Source organism: Zeugodacus cucurbitae, chromosome 2 (assembly GCF_028554725.1).
Source record: "Zeugodacus cucurbitae isolate PBARC_wt_2022May chromosome 2, idZeuCucr1.2, whole genome shotgun sequence".
Classification (NCBI taxonomy): domain Eukaryota; kingdom Metazoa; phylum Arthropoda; class Insecta; order Diptera; family Tephritidae; genus Zeugodacus; species Zeugodacus cucurbitae.
In genome coordinates, this window is record NC_071667.1 from 29,025,719 (window position 1) to 29,041,166 (window position 15,448).

At 34.6% G+C, this 15,448-nt stretch overlaps 1 protein-coding gene across 2 annotated transcripts in view; it reads right to left on the reverse strand.

Moving 5' to 3' along the window:
• The window catches only part of LOC105213620 (zinc finger protein 395), a 268,922-nt gene that overhangs the window by 70,036 nt on the left and 183,438 nt on the right, over window positions 1-15,448 (reverse strand). For both annotated transcript variants that reach the window (XM_011186577.3, XM_011186576.3), the window contains exons 3-4: window positions 11,464-11,591; window positions 11,100-11,314 (exon numbers count right to left, since the gene is read on the reverse strand). In XM_011186577.3, coding sequence (XP_011184879.2) covers window positions 11,100-11,314; window positions 11,464-11,591 — 343 coding nt within the window. The remainder of the gene's footprint in view (window positions 1-11,099; window positions 11,315-11,463; window positions 11,592-15,448) is intronic.

Sequence of the window (15,448 nt, forward strand, 5' to 3'; positions counted from 1 at the left end):
TCAGCTCAAGCTCGAACTTGCTTGTATATATACTGACATGTTTGTGACTCTAGTATATTAATTTATATGATTTTCATTCATATAGAGACGCGGCTTGTGCATGTAGAACTCATTTTGATATTATCTAATGCAAATAAATGTTATTAAAATGAGAAAAATATGTAGGCAACTAACTTGGGAATTATACTATTATATTTAAACATAAACATGTCACTGATCCACTTTGAGGTAGTGCCATTAGGCGTTTAGAGTAGGAAATGCCAGATACCGCCTACTAGGATTGTTGCCATATGCACCACTACTGGACCAACATAGAACACTATTGGTACGTTTTAGTGCCTCTATACAACAGTTTAAGAGCAGTGTGGTTGCCAGTTAACACCTTAATGCTACAATAAACCTGTTCATTCCTAAACATACATACATATGTATATATGTGTATGTAAGTAAATAGTATAAAAAATCTATTATATATTATAGTTCACAGCAAATCGTGAAAACAAAGCGTAGAACTGCAAAAATCCGACAGAATAACTAAACTAAACGACGGAAAGTGAGCAGATCAGTAAGCGCATCCGTGTCACACATGCACACACACCAACACACGTGCGCGCATTCAACGCGCGAATACTTTTGAGAACGCTGCCAAGTTATGTGCAACTAGCAAGAACAATTGCCAACTAATAGCAAAAACAAAACGCAGAAACAATGACAAAAGCACAACAACGACACCAACGCGCAGCTGTCGCCTCATAGGTGGCGCGGTGTGGAGCGTCCGCGGCTGCATTAGATTTGCGCTGGCGACGGTGGTGATGCATTCAGCAGCGCGTGGCGGGGCAGCGGTGCGGTTACACGCGCGCAACTATCGAGCAGCTGTGTGGGTGCGCGCGCGGTGATGGCTGGTTGGGGCGCGGAACGACAATGATGCGGTTGCGATGCATTTACTACAATTAATTTTTATTTAAACCAAACAACTGACAGGCAGCGCGTCACCACACCGCCCGGCGGTAGCGTGAAATGCCCGCATACGTAGCGTGGCTCTGGTGTATAAATATGGGCGCGCGCGCGTGTGTATATAGTCGAATATGCATACTTCATTGCATATTTGCGTCGCCGTTTGTTTGTGCTGATTTTTGTCACCTTGAACATGAAAATTGTGCACTTGGCATAGATACGTTGAATATTTTATTTATTTTCCGACTTTTCGATGGCGAACGCGAATGTGATTCAATAACAACATAAAAATGGGCACAACAACAACAACGTGCTTGTATGTACATACGTCTAATTGCATATAAATTTACAACATATTATACATATATGCGACAATAGCATAGACATACCAATGCATGTGTGTGTTTGCATTGGCATACGGGCGCTGAAAACTATGCATTTACATACAAACATACATATGTACACACGTGTGCCATACTTCAGCGTATAATTGCAGAAGAATTTTCAGCCATTTGAGCGGCATTTGACGACTTGGCATTGGCGGTGGGGGCGTCGTCGTCGTGACGGCCTTCGCTTCAACTGTGTGACCATCGCTTCAATGAAGCTTCGCTTAATGCGCCGCCTTGCAGGGCGATTAAGCAACTCAAAGCCAATGCACACTGTTACATACATACATATATGACGGCATAATGGTCGCTATGTATGGTCGTGCTGCTGCAGCTATGGCGGGCATGCGCGGCGTATGATTGACACACAAATGCCAGTTCTAGGCTAGTATTGAAGGTGCCATTCGCCATTTTGCGTTTCTCTTCTTGTTTTTGTTGTTGTAAATGTGTATTTGCGCTTCGAGAAATTCATCATTCTGCATTAATACAATGGCGCTGCACTTTAATCATTGTCAGCGTGAAATTTACATTTCATTATTTGCATGCGCTTTTTTCCGCTGCTATTTATTTATCTACAGCGACACGTAGCTGCTCAGTTGCACGTGCCAATGCGTTTAATTCCATGCGCATGTCGTCGCTTCATGTTCGCTTCATTGTCATTTTTTTAATAGTGCAGGCTTTGTGTATAATAGTATAATATACATACACTTTGTGCTTTGCATTAAATCTCCATTTATGCGCTTCGATTTTGATTAATTTCCCTCATAATTCTCAAATTGCGTCTCATTCAATGAGAATATGCATGTAATTGCCGAGCGCAGTGTATATCTTCGTATCGTATATTTTCGAAGTTATATAATTAAGAATATAAAGTATATATTTTTTCACAAAGAAATACAGTGGAACTCCTCAAAATTGAATCATCATAATTCACAAAAAAACTTTGACGCTGGAAAATATAGATTTAAATACAGTTTACTTAATTACTTCGTATAAAGTTTTATGTTAATCCCTTAAAACATCTATTTTGAAAATTCGATTTATGGAAGGAAATGTGTATGAAATTTGGCTTCTAAACGCTATTGCCGACTCAAAATTTCAAGTTATGGAGATGTTCGAGTTATAAAAGTTCGAGTTATGGAAGTTCCACTGTATTATGGAAATTATGTCTTTTAAGATGCAAATATTGTACTGAATATATTTTCAAAGGCAAGGTTCTGTTCAAAGTCCTAGTCTTCCAAACAATTTTTAAAAAGAGAGCAAAGATAGCAAGTAGAGAAATGACGAATCGATGGCGGCAATATATACTAATATATTTTCTACCTTCTTTGTATATGTTATTTCTATTCTGGGGGTCTTGAACTTGAAATTATGTGTCTGTGAGACATTTCTGATTTATTACGCCACAATTGATTAATTACTTTATGTATATACAGGGTACCAATTCTCGGCATGAGAGTTTTTCTCCTAAGCAGTGCAGAAGAAACACCGCCACTACTCTCAAGTCAAAAAATCGTACAAAATTAAGAAACAATTTAAATTATACTAGACATATATATCAAAATAAAAATATAAAAAAAAATTTAAGTTTTTTTTGCAGTCAACGATCTTGTAGAATTATTGCCGAGTTTTGCAGCAATGAAAATTTTTGCGCTTCATAAATCAACTTTTAATGCCACAAAAATTGCTAATCTGCTCAAAGGATCACGGCTGCTCAGTTCAAAATATTTGTCATTTAGTGCACACATAAATTAAATTTCACTTTTAATTGTGCAACAACGCAACGCCATTCAGATGAGAGAGCTGAAAGTGCTTTAATGTAAGCATATAAAATATATAAAATATAAATATCTATATATATATATATATATATATATATTGATATCTTTGTATAAATGTGTGTGTGTACAAAAATTGACCAGAGCAATGCAATTCAAGTTTGTGGCAAGCATTCCACTACAACGAAATCAATTTTAAATTTAGTTTCGCTCTTTAGATTTCTGCCAAAAAAAAAAACACTTTTGCACACTTTGCCGGCAATAACAACTACAACTGTGATTCTAACTACACATGATAATTGAAATTGCTGTGGCAAAATATATTCATACTGAAGTACGAGTACTTGACCTTGTCAATCTTTAATATTTTTCTTGACTATTTCTCTTTATATATTAAATATGTATATGCGTATGTATAAGTATATGTATGTATGTACGTTTGCTTGTATATGCAGTGACCGCTGAGTTGGCGGCCAGTGCTGACATTTAGAAATAATGCTTAGCTGCTGTTAGCTGTGTGGTGTTTGGCCGCGTCTAACCTTGAAAACACACACTTATACACACATACACACACACCTTCATGGCTGCATTGGCGAGTTGACTTGCTTGTGTCGAATGTAATTAAATTTTACCATGCTTAAAAATAAAATAGTAATAGAAAAACTGCGGAAAATAAGCTGTACACACAATGAAATTTTACAAAAACAGCAAAAAAATGTACCAAAAATAAACAACAAATCAACAAGTAAAAATGATTTGAAACGGACGTTGAAATCGGCGGTGAAAATGACCCCCCTAAAAGTACAGGCCAGCGAGTGATTGTGCGACGGCAGAGGGGAGGGAGCTGGTGGGTGTTTGCAAAATACATTACTAACTGTTTGTTTGTGTGTGTACAATGCTGCCACTGTTGGTAGACTTTGTGTCGCAAGCGCTTTAGTCGGTTAGTCAGTCAGTCGAACAAACATGTGATGCGAATTAACACAAAAATTCGTGTTTTAAAAACAACGCACGGTTTCAGGGAATTCGAAAATTATTAATTTTGAAAAGTGTTTGCTGACAAGTGAGCTGTCAAATGCGTGTATTTATAGGCAAGCAATTCAGTGAGTAAGAAATTTGAATTTAAAGAAATTTATGAACATTTTTTCAAAAATGCATTATTTTAATTTTTTTTTTTTTAATTTCTAAATGTTTAACACGATTTTTATTTATTAAATATGTATACTTAAATTTTAGTCTTTTTAAAGAAAATATTAAAATGCAGTATATTTTTTAAGTAAATACTTTTTTATTTTTTTTTTTAATTATTATTAAAAAAATTGATAAAGAGACTAATGGAGCTGTAGTCAAAAAAAAAAAAAAAACAAAACAAAATCTAGCTTGATTTGCTATTATTTGGCTTGCGGTTACATTTATCAATGAGAATATATTTACTGCTATCATTTTTTCCAGTGCATCTTTACAGCGCTTATAGCGCCATAATGGCTGACTATGCCCGTTAGTCTAACTTTGTCACACAGACGTACGTACATATGTCATACGTTCATACATATTTATACAATAAAAGTAACTTCGCCATGATTTTTTTGCTTAGGAATAACAAATTAAAGCTTCGGTTTTTAACAAAACCGTTAAGGCTTATATTAGCAGCTTTAATTACAAGCTATTGGACACGTGAGTAAAACTGTATGCCATGTTTTACATTAATAGAGCTATTTAATTTTCCGCTATGTCTAATCTCTAATAAACCATATGCTCTAGGATGAAATATACTAGTAAATTTATATATATGTACATACATATATAAAATCCATAGCACATATGACTGCAATTAAAGTTCAAAAGTGAAAGCTGTCAACGTGCATTTTTTTCGAAAATGTACAGAATATACTTGCCATAATTGCAACTATGAAGTACTTCGGAGTATTGCATTTGTTAATATAGTATGAGCCTCTAACTGAGGTGCTGAGTAAGCAGAAAAAATGCCTAAAAGCAGCAATTAAATATATATACACAGTTTTTTCATTCGTTTTTTTTTTTTGCATGCAACTTTGCACATTGAAATTCTACGGAATCATTAAATAAAGAGCGATTAAAATGCAATAAAACAACAACAAGGAGAAAATTGCATTGCGGCCGCTTTGATGTTTGACTGCGATCTGATTATGCAATTAACTTGAAAAACGCAACAACAACAACAAAAAACACAAATCGAACACGATGAATATCATGCATGAAAATGCCACTCAAAAGTCACTTTGAATGAACCGCTTCGCCGTTGACAGCACGAGTGCGAGTTGGGTGCAATTTGTCAACTATGAGTTGGACGCTTTCGTGGAAGTTATTCTCATGCATACATAGGCAAGGAATTGGCGTGAATAAGCAGCAAAAAGTAGTAATTTTCCAATGAATTAAAAATCAAATCGCTGACTGTTGCATGCCACGCTTGTTGGTGGCATTAATGAATTTCTTTAAGTTAGCTTCAAGAGCAATTAGCGGCAGGCACATTTCATGCTTCCTGCTGCACATTGCAATCCGATGTGCTGAATCAAATACAGGCGTTATTATTTAAGGCAAAATGTTGCTCATACGCCACGTGCGCCCTCAATGGCTTCTGCTTTGTCACTTGCGTGCGCTTAGTGTTGCAAAATAACTGCAGCTGGAGTGCAGGAAGCGCTCCTTTGTTTCGTTTCGTCGCTAGGTGCGCCTGTGACCGCACTCGCCATTGCCAGTCACCCAGTCAGCCAGCCGGCGAAACGTGTTGTTATGACAGCTTAATGCAAGCCAGCTGCGGCTTCAACGTTGCCTGGCCACACATGTGCATATACAACGCTTTGGCTTTGTTGTCACTTCTGATGTGATGGTATGATTTCTATTCGGTTTACTGGCATTTCGAGTGAAAATGCGGGAGGTGTTGTCAATCTGAGGAGCATATTTTCATGTCATTTCATATATACAACCACACATAAGCAAATGCCTTCAGTTAGGCACTTGTGAAAGGCAGCTAAGCACTTCCACTCCCCAGCCACCTTCTCCGACAATTTACTGCTAACCTCAAGTGCTTCTTTATGATTTTGTATATTGCTGCTCACTCTGTTTTCCGCGCGGTACTTTGCAACTGACTGACTAACGTGTCACAACAACAACAAGAACTATATATGCATTCATGTCAGGTATGTTGTTGCTTTTGTACTGCTGCTGCTGCTGCCGCTGAGTGCCTGCATTGATCACTTTATTGCGCACTGCAAAAGTGCAACCGCGAAAACTTTAATGTGCCATTTGTTGTTCGGCTACTTTATTTCCATTATGAGGCCACTTGCAATTTGCAATTATATTAAACGAAATTGTGCCAAACAAAATTGCAACAACAACAACAGTAACAGCGTTAGATAGAATTGTAAAAACTTATAATTACATGAGAAACAAAACGAAACTGTGTCAAGCATTCGCTGTTGCAATGCATACTTCGCATTTATGAGTGACCAGGCGCGAATGGTATACGACGACATTAACACATGCCGTTTTATGACGTTGCCACTTTGTAGGTTTTCGCTTTGACCGACGGCAAATAGTTGCATGCAAAGTATTTGATGGCAAGCGTGCAAAATCTGAAATATGCAGTCGCTGACAGTTGGTCAAAGAAGCTCAACAGCGAATTGTGATGGTATAATAATATTTTTTCAAATACCAAATATATATGTACATATATACAGCAATTGAGTGCCCCACAAATTAATTTGTTATTTGAATTTGAATTGTGGAAAATGTTGAGAAATTCACTCATTAAATAAAATATTTTTATAGTTTAAGTTTTTTTATAGTTAAATTTTCAAAAATTATATAAGATAAGTAAAATAAAAAATAATACATTATTATTGTAATAAAATACTCCTTTTAATAATTGAATTTTTTTTAATAAAAATATTAATATGTATACAAAATATGTAAATACGATATTAAAATTTATATTTGTAATTGAATATGAATATTTTTAAAATCAAATTTAAATATTAAAATATTAAAATTTGTTAAATTATCTGTTAAGAGAAATATTTTTATAATATTGGAAGTTTTTGTAAATCAAAAATTATAACTAAAAATTAATATAAATAAATTAAAATTAAAAGAATTTTTTTTATATATTTCTTCAAATTGAATTCTAACGATTTTAATTTTTTTTTATAAACAGTTGAATTTTTGTTAATATAATAATATAATATTTTTTTTGTTAAAATAATATTATTTAATTTTTATTTGTTTTTTACAAAATATTAAAAGGCTTAAATTATGAAAATTAAACTCATATTTTGTTTATAAAATATAAGTCAATTATAATACATAATATAGGAAAAAAATTGTAAGCCAAGTAAGCTGAGTTATCAGAGTCACTTTATGTGAATGTCACATTCGAAACTGAATTCAAAATCTTTGTGATTTTCGTAACTAACCCTATTATAACTATAATTTAATTATTTAAATAAATTTTAATTTTCCCGAACGCTTAGGCGGAACGTGAGCGTCACATGTTGCCTAATATAGACGTCACTTACTCAAAAATGATCACGTCAAGCTATAAAAGCTATCTAAAAGCTGCATTTACTACATATTCATCAATATATGTGCATACATGTGTATATGCGGTACTATGTTACATAGCCCAAAATACACAAAGAAAATTTTAGCTTGAAAGAGTCTCGTAGCGTGCTTCAACACAAAAGAAATGTATAAACACAGCTGGAAAGTGCTAAAACTCAAACAAACGAAGAGAAACAAACCATATGAGCAAATAGCTCAGCTCAAGCACACATACACCCATATACATACAAACAAACAGTTGCTGTAACGGTAATGGACATGACTTACAGTGTGCATTTGATAAATTAGAGAAAGAAAACAAAAACTAAAAAAAAATCTATTAAAAATGGAGTTTATTTCATTACTCCAACAACAACAACAACAAAAGAGAATAGTTTTCAAGGCTGAGCAAAAAAAAACACACTCATCAACGGCAATGAAATTGTTGTTGCTGAGCTTTAGCTTTCGTTAAGTCTTAAGTAAATACACGTGCCAACACGCGTACGAAAAAAAAAATTAAAAAACAAGTAAGGAAGGGATAAGTTCGGGTGTAACCGAACATTTTATACTCTCGCAATTTATTTATTTAACTTTATTTATATTATATAATACACAATTTGACCCACATATTCGTCATATATATTGTACAAAGTCCATTGAAAGTTGGAAACCATAATATTAGGTTAGAAGCACCGAGGTCTTCGTTCTCGATATATGGGGCCTTAAAAACCTATGGTCCGATTTCGTAGATTTTTAGAATGGGGCTGCCACACTATTAACATAGTATTTGTGCAAAGTTCTGCACCGATATCTTCACTAGTGATTACTTTATATATTGTAATGTAAACGATTCAGATCCACTTCAAAGTTCTGGTATATAGGAACTAGGCGTGGTTGTGAAGCGATTTGGCCTATTTTCACAACATATCATTGGGATGTAAGGAAACTATTACAAACCAAGTTTCAATGAAATCGGTCGGGTGGTTCCTGAGATATGGTTTTTGACCCATAAGTGGGCGATGCCGCGCCCATTTTCTTTAGACTTCTTTTTACTCAATATTCCATAACACTCCCATAAGTGGGCGATGCCACGCCCATTTTCCATTTTGTAAAAAAATCTGAGTGCAGCTCCTATCTGCCATTGCTTATGTGAAATTTAGTGTTTCTGACGTTTTTCCTTAGCGAGTTAACCCACTTTTAGTAATTTTCAACATAACTGATCCCTATATCTAACTCGGTTTAGTTTTGGGTGTTACAAATAACCGTTATGTGAACAAAACTAGAATACTCTCTTTAGCAACATTTGTTGCGAGAGTATAAATACCAGCAACAAATACATAACTCCATATATGTATATGTCAGATGATAATTTTTTATCAAAAATATATGTAACAACATATTCACATACATAAGTGGGCTCACATACATACATATATATTGCTATGCCAGTTTGATTAATGCTGGCGGCTGCGAGCTAACAATGCGCTCTAAAGTGCTGTCTCTAATGTTTCTTTACACTTTTGGTTGTTGTTGTTGTTGTAAGAGAGTACAACGGCAGTGGAAGGTAATTGTTTGCAAAGTAGTAAATAGTTGCAAACCATAAAATTTTACAAATATTTTTGAACACAGAATTATTGTTTGTTTTAAAACTAATTTGCACTCAAGAATTTTATGATAACATTATATATTTTTTAATTTTGTATTTTACGCCATTTTTACTTGTTATATTTATTGCTCTGTTTTTATCATGTTATACCATAAATTACGCACTGGAAGAAATATTTACTTAAATACATATATACATACTTATATAAGATCTAATAAAAATAATTTTAATTTTTTTCTCGCTTTTGTTGGCTTACAAACACATACATATATATATAACAACACATATATGTATATAACAAATATATATATATATATATATATATATATATATATATATATATATATATGAACATTCTACGAGCAACGTGTACACACATACATATATGCGCATAACTGGCTTATGCTGTGTTGGGTTGGGCTTAGAACCGGATAAAGTAAATATAGACAAGTGCGTAAAAGCATATATAAATATATGCACAAGTAGATACATAAATACATACATATATACACATGCAGAAACAGTTGTTTGTCTGTTAATTTGAAGTTTGTTTTCCCAACCAGTTCTTTAGACTTCTTTTTACTCAATATTCCATAACACTCCCACCCTCGAAACAATACGCGCCGCCATGAAACAAGGGCATTTCAAAACTATTAATTTGACCACTGAAATTACTTTTTTCCAACAATAAGCAAGCGTAATACAAACAATGCACACTAAACCTAGTAATTTTATGGCTCTCAAGTGATTATGCCGCAGTTTTCATCGCAACTTGCAACTTTCACCTTCAAATTTTCTGAAAACCGTTTTCGTTTCGGTCGCTTTAATCTATGCTGTGTTGCGTATAACGGATGTTACGCACTCGCGGCGCACAAAACCTGCCACTTTGAAGGGCGGCAACGCCACGCAGCTGGCAATGAATGCTACCGCGTCCAACCTTACAGCTACAACAACAATAGCAGTGCAGCAAATTGTGCGCAATTAGTTGCAGCACTGCTGGTATTGTTGTTGGTGTGCCACATTGAAAGTGTGTCATGCTCGGCTGGTGCTGACACTGGCGCTATGGGCGTATACGCAACATAAGCGCGTTGTTGTAGCTCATACGCAATGGCGACTGCAAAAGTTTCAACATTTTCAACATTTAAATGCGCTCTCTAATTAGTTGGCGCAGTGGCAGGTGATGAATAAGAAATAGTTTTAACGCTGGTATACTCATGTATATATATAAATATGTATGTATGTATTATATATGCGTATTGTGTGTGAGTTGGAGGGCGTCTAGCCGCCAAATTTGCCCTCAAAACCATGCACCAAAACACGATTTATTATCGCGTGCGCCATCAAAGATGATAAATTTGCTGTACGAAAGCGAAAGCCGCGAGAAAAACAGCAACAACAACACCAATAAAAATGTTTCATTTAAGAAAACGCATGCAAATGGATATATGTCAGCCACTAAATGCTCCATTTGCACCGCATAAATTCAGCCGACAGCATAAATGTCTAACTTTTAAATATCTATGCCTGTGTGTGTGTGTGTGTGTGCGAAGTGGCGTATGCAAAAATTTGGCACTTTACTCTGCACACACATACACACATGCGCTGCATACGCAGTTCGCTCTAGTCAATCAAATCGTAAGCAATTTGGGTCAACAGACGGCAGTCGACAATGAAATTTTCCGACACATGCGTCTAACTATGTCTATCTGACTGCCACAGGCGCTGTTGCAGGCGCCCGAAAGTGTATTTCAAATTATTTTTTTTTGTTTTCTTTTTTTTTGTTGGCCATGTGTGTGTACTCACCCTCTTTTTGCGTGGCGCCTCTTTGAAGTCTACAACGATGCCCTCATCCGAGGTGGATACTGATGTCGTGCGTATGCGTGCGCTCGGATCGTTCAACATGGCGCTGGTGTTGAGGCCGGCGTGGCCGTCATCGCTCAGCGGTGGCGATGAGCTGCCCGAACTCCAGGAGCTGCCCGATGACGACGAACTGCCCGGACTGGAGCCATACCATTTCTCTGAAGATGTGAGAAGTATGCCAAATGTAAAGAAACATAACAAAAATTAAATAACTCGTGAGTAAAGTGCGTAAAGTAAGGAGTGTTGCGTATTGAAAAGGAATAAGGAGGAAAAGTAAATATTTGTTTGCAATAACGTTGCTGCTGACCTGCATTTTTGGGCGAATGGGAGAGTTTCATTAAAATCATCGCTGCATGACACTCCTCCATTTCCTCCTTGCCGCCGCACTGTCCGCTGAAGAAGTCGTGTGTGTATGGCTGTGGACGTTTGCGTGAGCTGCAAGTAGAAGAAACAAAAACGACGGCTTAGCAATGATGTCACGAGACGAATATTTTTATATATAAATGAAATAAATTAAATGGAAATATATAAAAATAAATGCTCAACTGTTGAAAGTGTGGAATTATAACGGTATATAGCTAATTATGTGTGTCTTAAGCGCGTCTAATTGTAATGTTGCTGCGTTTGAAACTCTTCTGTGTGTACGTTTGTATGCATATTATTATAATATCTATTGTTTAACTGAAGCAAATATACATACTATATTGAATATTACGTAATATGCGTAGTCACGTGTTGTCACGCGATATATTTTTTATAAGCAATGACAACAAATATTTTGATTTCGTTCGCCGAGTGCACAGCAGTGTAGAGATATAAGCACTTTTCATATAAAAGCGTACATATATAATGTAAATCGATACATACATGCAGGTATTCGTATATACTCATAAGGTATGTTAGCAGTGAAGGCGCTAAGAAAATGTAAGAAAAAATAATTTTGCTTTGCTCCCAGTCAACGGAATCAATATTGTTAATGAAAAGTCACTTGAAGATACATACATTCCTATTTACATGCATATATACATACAGTATGTCTCATAATTCTTTTCACAGTACAAAATTTACGATTTTTTTTTTGTTTTATTAGCATATTAGATGATTGAATATTAAGTTGAACTCATTTTTCTACAGCACAATATATTCTTACTTACTACTTACTACTTATTCATATAAAAAGAAACCGTTATTTGAATGTGCAATATGCAAAAACAACAACGAATAGCAAAATGTGTCATGTTTTGCGTTGTCTCAAAAATGTTTTCACAACATTTCAACAGTTCAATAGTTCTAAATGTTAGAACTGTGTACAATATCATAAATCGCGCAGAAAACGAAAATCGGTTAGAATTAAAGCAACCCAGTGGCAGGCCAAAAAAGCTCACATGAAGAATGGAAAGGATGATAATAAAAAAAATTGATAATAAACCACAGTGCAGTCTTAGAATGATAGCCACAGAGTTGAAGGAACATAATATTGTGCAAGTACGCCATGAAACTGTGCGAAGAGTTCTTTTAAAACACAAATATTCATCGAGAAGTGCAAGGAAAAAGCCACTATTATCGCAAATTAACATTGAAAAACGATTGTCTTTTGCGCTAACTCAGATTTCACATCCAATGGACTATTGGGATGATGTAATTTTTTGTAATGAGACAAAAATAATGCTATACTAACACGATGGACCTCAACTAGGGATGCAAACGATGTACCGATGTTTTTGAAACATCGATGTTTTCGTTAAAAAGCATCGATGTTAGCCATCGATGTCTCGAATCTAAAAACATCGATGCATCGATGTCACCTTCAACGATGTTTTACGCCGATGTTTTATATAAAAATTGTACATCACACTTTTGCGGATATTAACCCGAAACCCTCTATTTGGATACGCTTTATTACATTGGAATTCGATTTTTGTAAAATACGGAGAATTCGTTAAGGGAATGTGCGCTTGGACAATACTGCGGTTACTTTTATGATTTATTTATACAATTTAATTCTGTCGTAGGCTTCTGCGTTAGATCAAATTACTGAATTTTAAAGGTGCTACGGCTAAAAGAAATCCTTTTTGTTTTGTTTCATAAAAAATTCAAAGAGTCGCGCAGATGCAACGGAATCTTCGGATAAGTGTGAAACAGAATTCTCGTTTGATATTTGGAACCAGAATAAACATTTGGTCCACCAAACGCTGAAATGTAAGCTGTCAAATTTATCTACAATTACAGGGCCGGAAAGTTGAAGAGTCGGCTTTTACCCCTACCAATCAGAAGCCAATAGAGTTTGGGTTGACATGAATACTGTGTTTCCGGAGTTGTATAAATAGGCTTATTAATATTTACACATTGTGGTCACTTCAAAAATACATCGAAGTTTCGATGTATCGATGTTTTAATGGCCGATGTTTATGATTTCGATGGGTTTTGAAGAAACATCGATACATCGATACATTTCACGATGTTTGCATCCCTAACCTCAACGAGTTTGGAGAAAGCCGCTAACAGCCCTACAAAACAAGAATATTATTCCTACAGTAAAATTTGGGAAGCTGAGTGTAATAGTATGGGGTTGTATTTGTAGCAAAGGTGTTGGTGAACTCAGAATTATTGAAGAAAATATGACAAAGGAAGTATATTTAGACATTTTACGTAACAATATAAAAAGAAGTGTGCAAAAATTTGGCCTGACGGATCCAGAAATTGTAAATAAATTTAAATACAAATTATATCAAGACAATGATCCCAAGCACAAGTCCTACATATGCAGGTCTTGGCTGCTATATAATTGCTCAAAAGTGTTAGATACTGCTGCCCAAAGCCCAGACATCAATCCTATTGAAAACTTATGGGCGCATTTGAAAAGGAAGGTGGCAAAAAGGTGTCCTACCAACAAAACTACTCTCATACAGTGCATCAAAGAGGAGTGGGAAAAGATTCCACAGGAATATGACATAAAAAAATTGATTTCAACGATACCCCGAAGGTTACAATGTGTCATACACGCTGGAGGAGAATTTAAATTTAAATAATAATTGCTGTCTTTTCATATGTAATAAAGAAATGAATGAATATTGTTATGTTACAAAAAAATAAACAAATAAATTGGTGCGTTAATTTCAAAACTCAACTTGAACATTTTTCTTTGTCAAATTTTTTCATATGAAAAGATTTATGAGACATACTGTATGTACATATAAAAATAGACCTATCTACAAATGTTGCCAATCCGCAGCAGCACTTTGCCATGATTACCATCGCTGTCAATAAGTCTGTCATTCATCATTAGTGCGTGTGCTTAATTAACATTCTGTTGCGACACTTGATGCTCCACTGCCAAATACGCATTTTTCAATTTACAAAACTTGTATTTTTTTCCAAAATTTGTATTTTTTTATACATTTTTTTTTCAAAAAATTTTTCCTCAAATTTCTTTTTGAATTTTAAAATTTTTGTTTTGAAAAAATATTTCCCAAACTCTGTGTGAAAGCAAAGTTGAGGCAATATATTTATGAAATGAGTGTTGTATTTAAATTTTTAATACTATTTCTGACATTCAAATATTTAAAAAAAATTCAAATAATTTTTTGTAATTAAAAAAAAAAAATGTTTTTCTACACACATACATACTTATACAAATAAACATTTGGAAATGCTTGTAAAAGTTGCTTTACTTCATTTACAAGCCCCCTGTGTATATTTATGTACCTAGGTATGTTTGTGTGCTTTGTACAAGGAAATTTCAATGTCGTGCCAACAACAACAACGCAAATGAGTAATAAAATATATTAATTAATATCTGAGATGAATAAACCATGAATAGTGCCTACGCACTACGCTTGGTGGAAGACAGGTAGAAGTGGAAATTCATACGTGTTCGTATGTAAGTGTGTGATTAATAAACAATTTAAGCGCTTTTATTTATATTTAAGCGCTTTTAAATACCTTGAAAATCCAAAAAAAAATTAAAAATTTAACAAATATGAAAAATAAAAAAATTGTAAAAAAAATTGTGTTAAAAATCAAAAATTAAAAATTAAAAAACAAAAAATTCCATTACAAAAATGAATGTTGGCACTTTTTGTCGTACTTTTAGATTTGTCTTAATTATCGCTTTGAAATACGTCGGAAATTTTTTTAAATATATTTTTATACTCTCGCAACAAAGTTGCTATGAGAGTATTATAGTTTTGTTCACATAACGGTTGTTTGTAACACCCAAAACTAAACGAGTTAGATATGGGGTAATTGGATGTAATTTTTTTTAGAAAGTGGGTGTGGCCCCTCGTAAACTA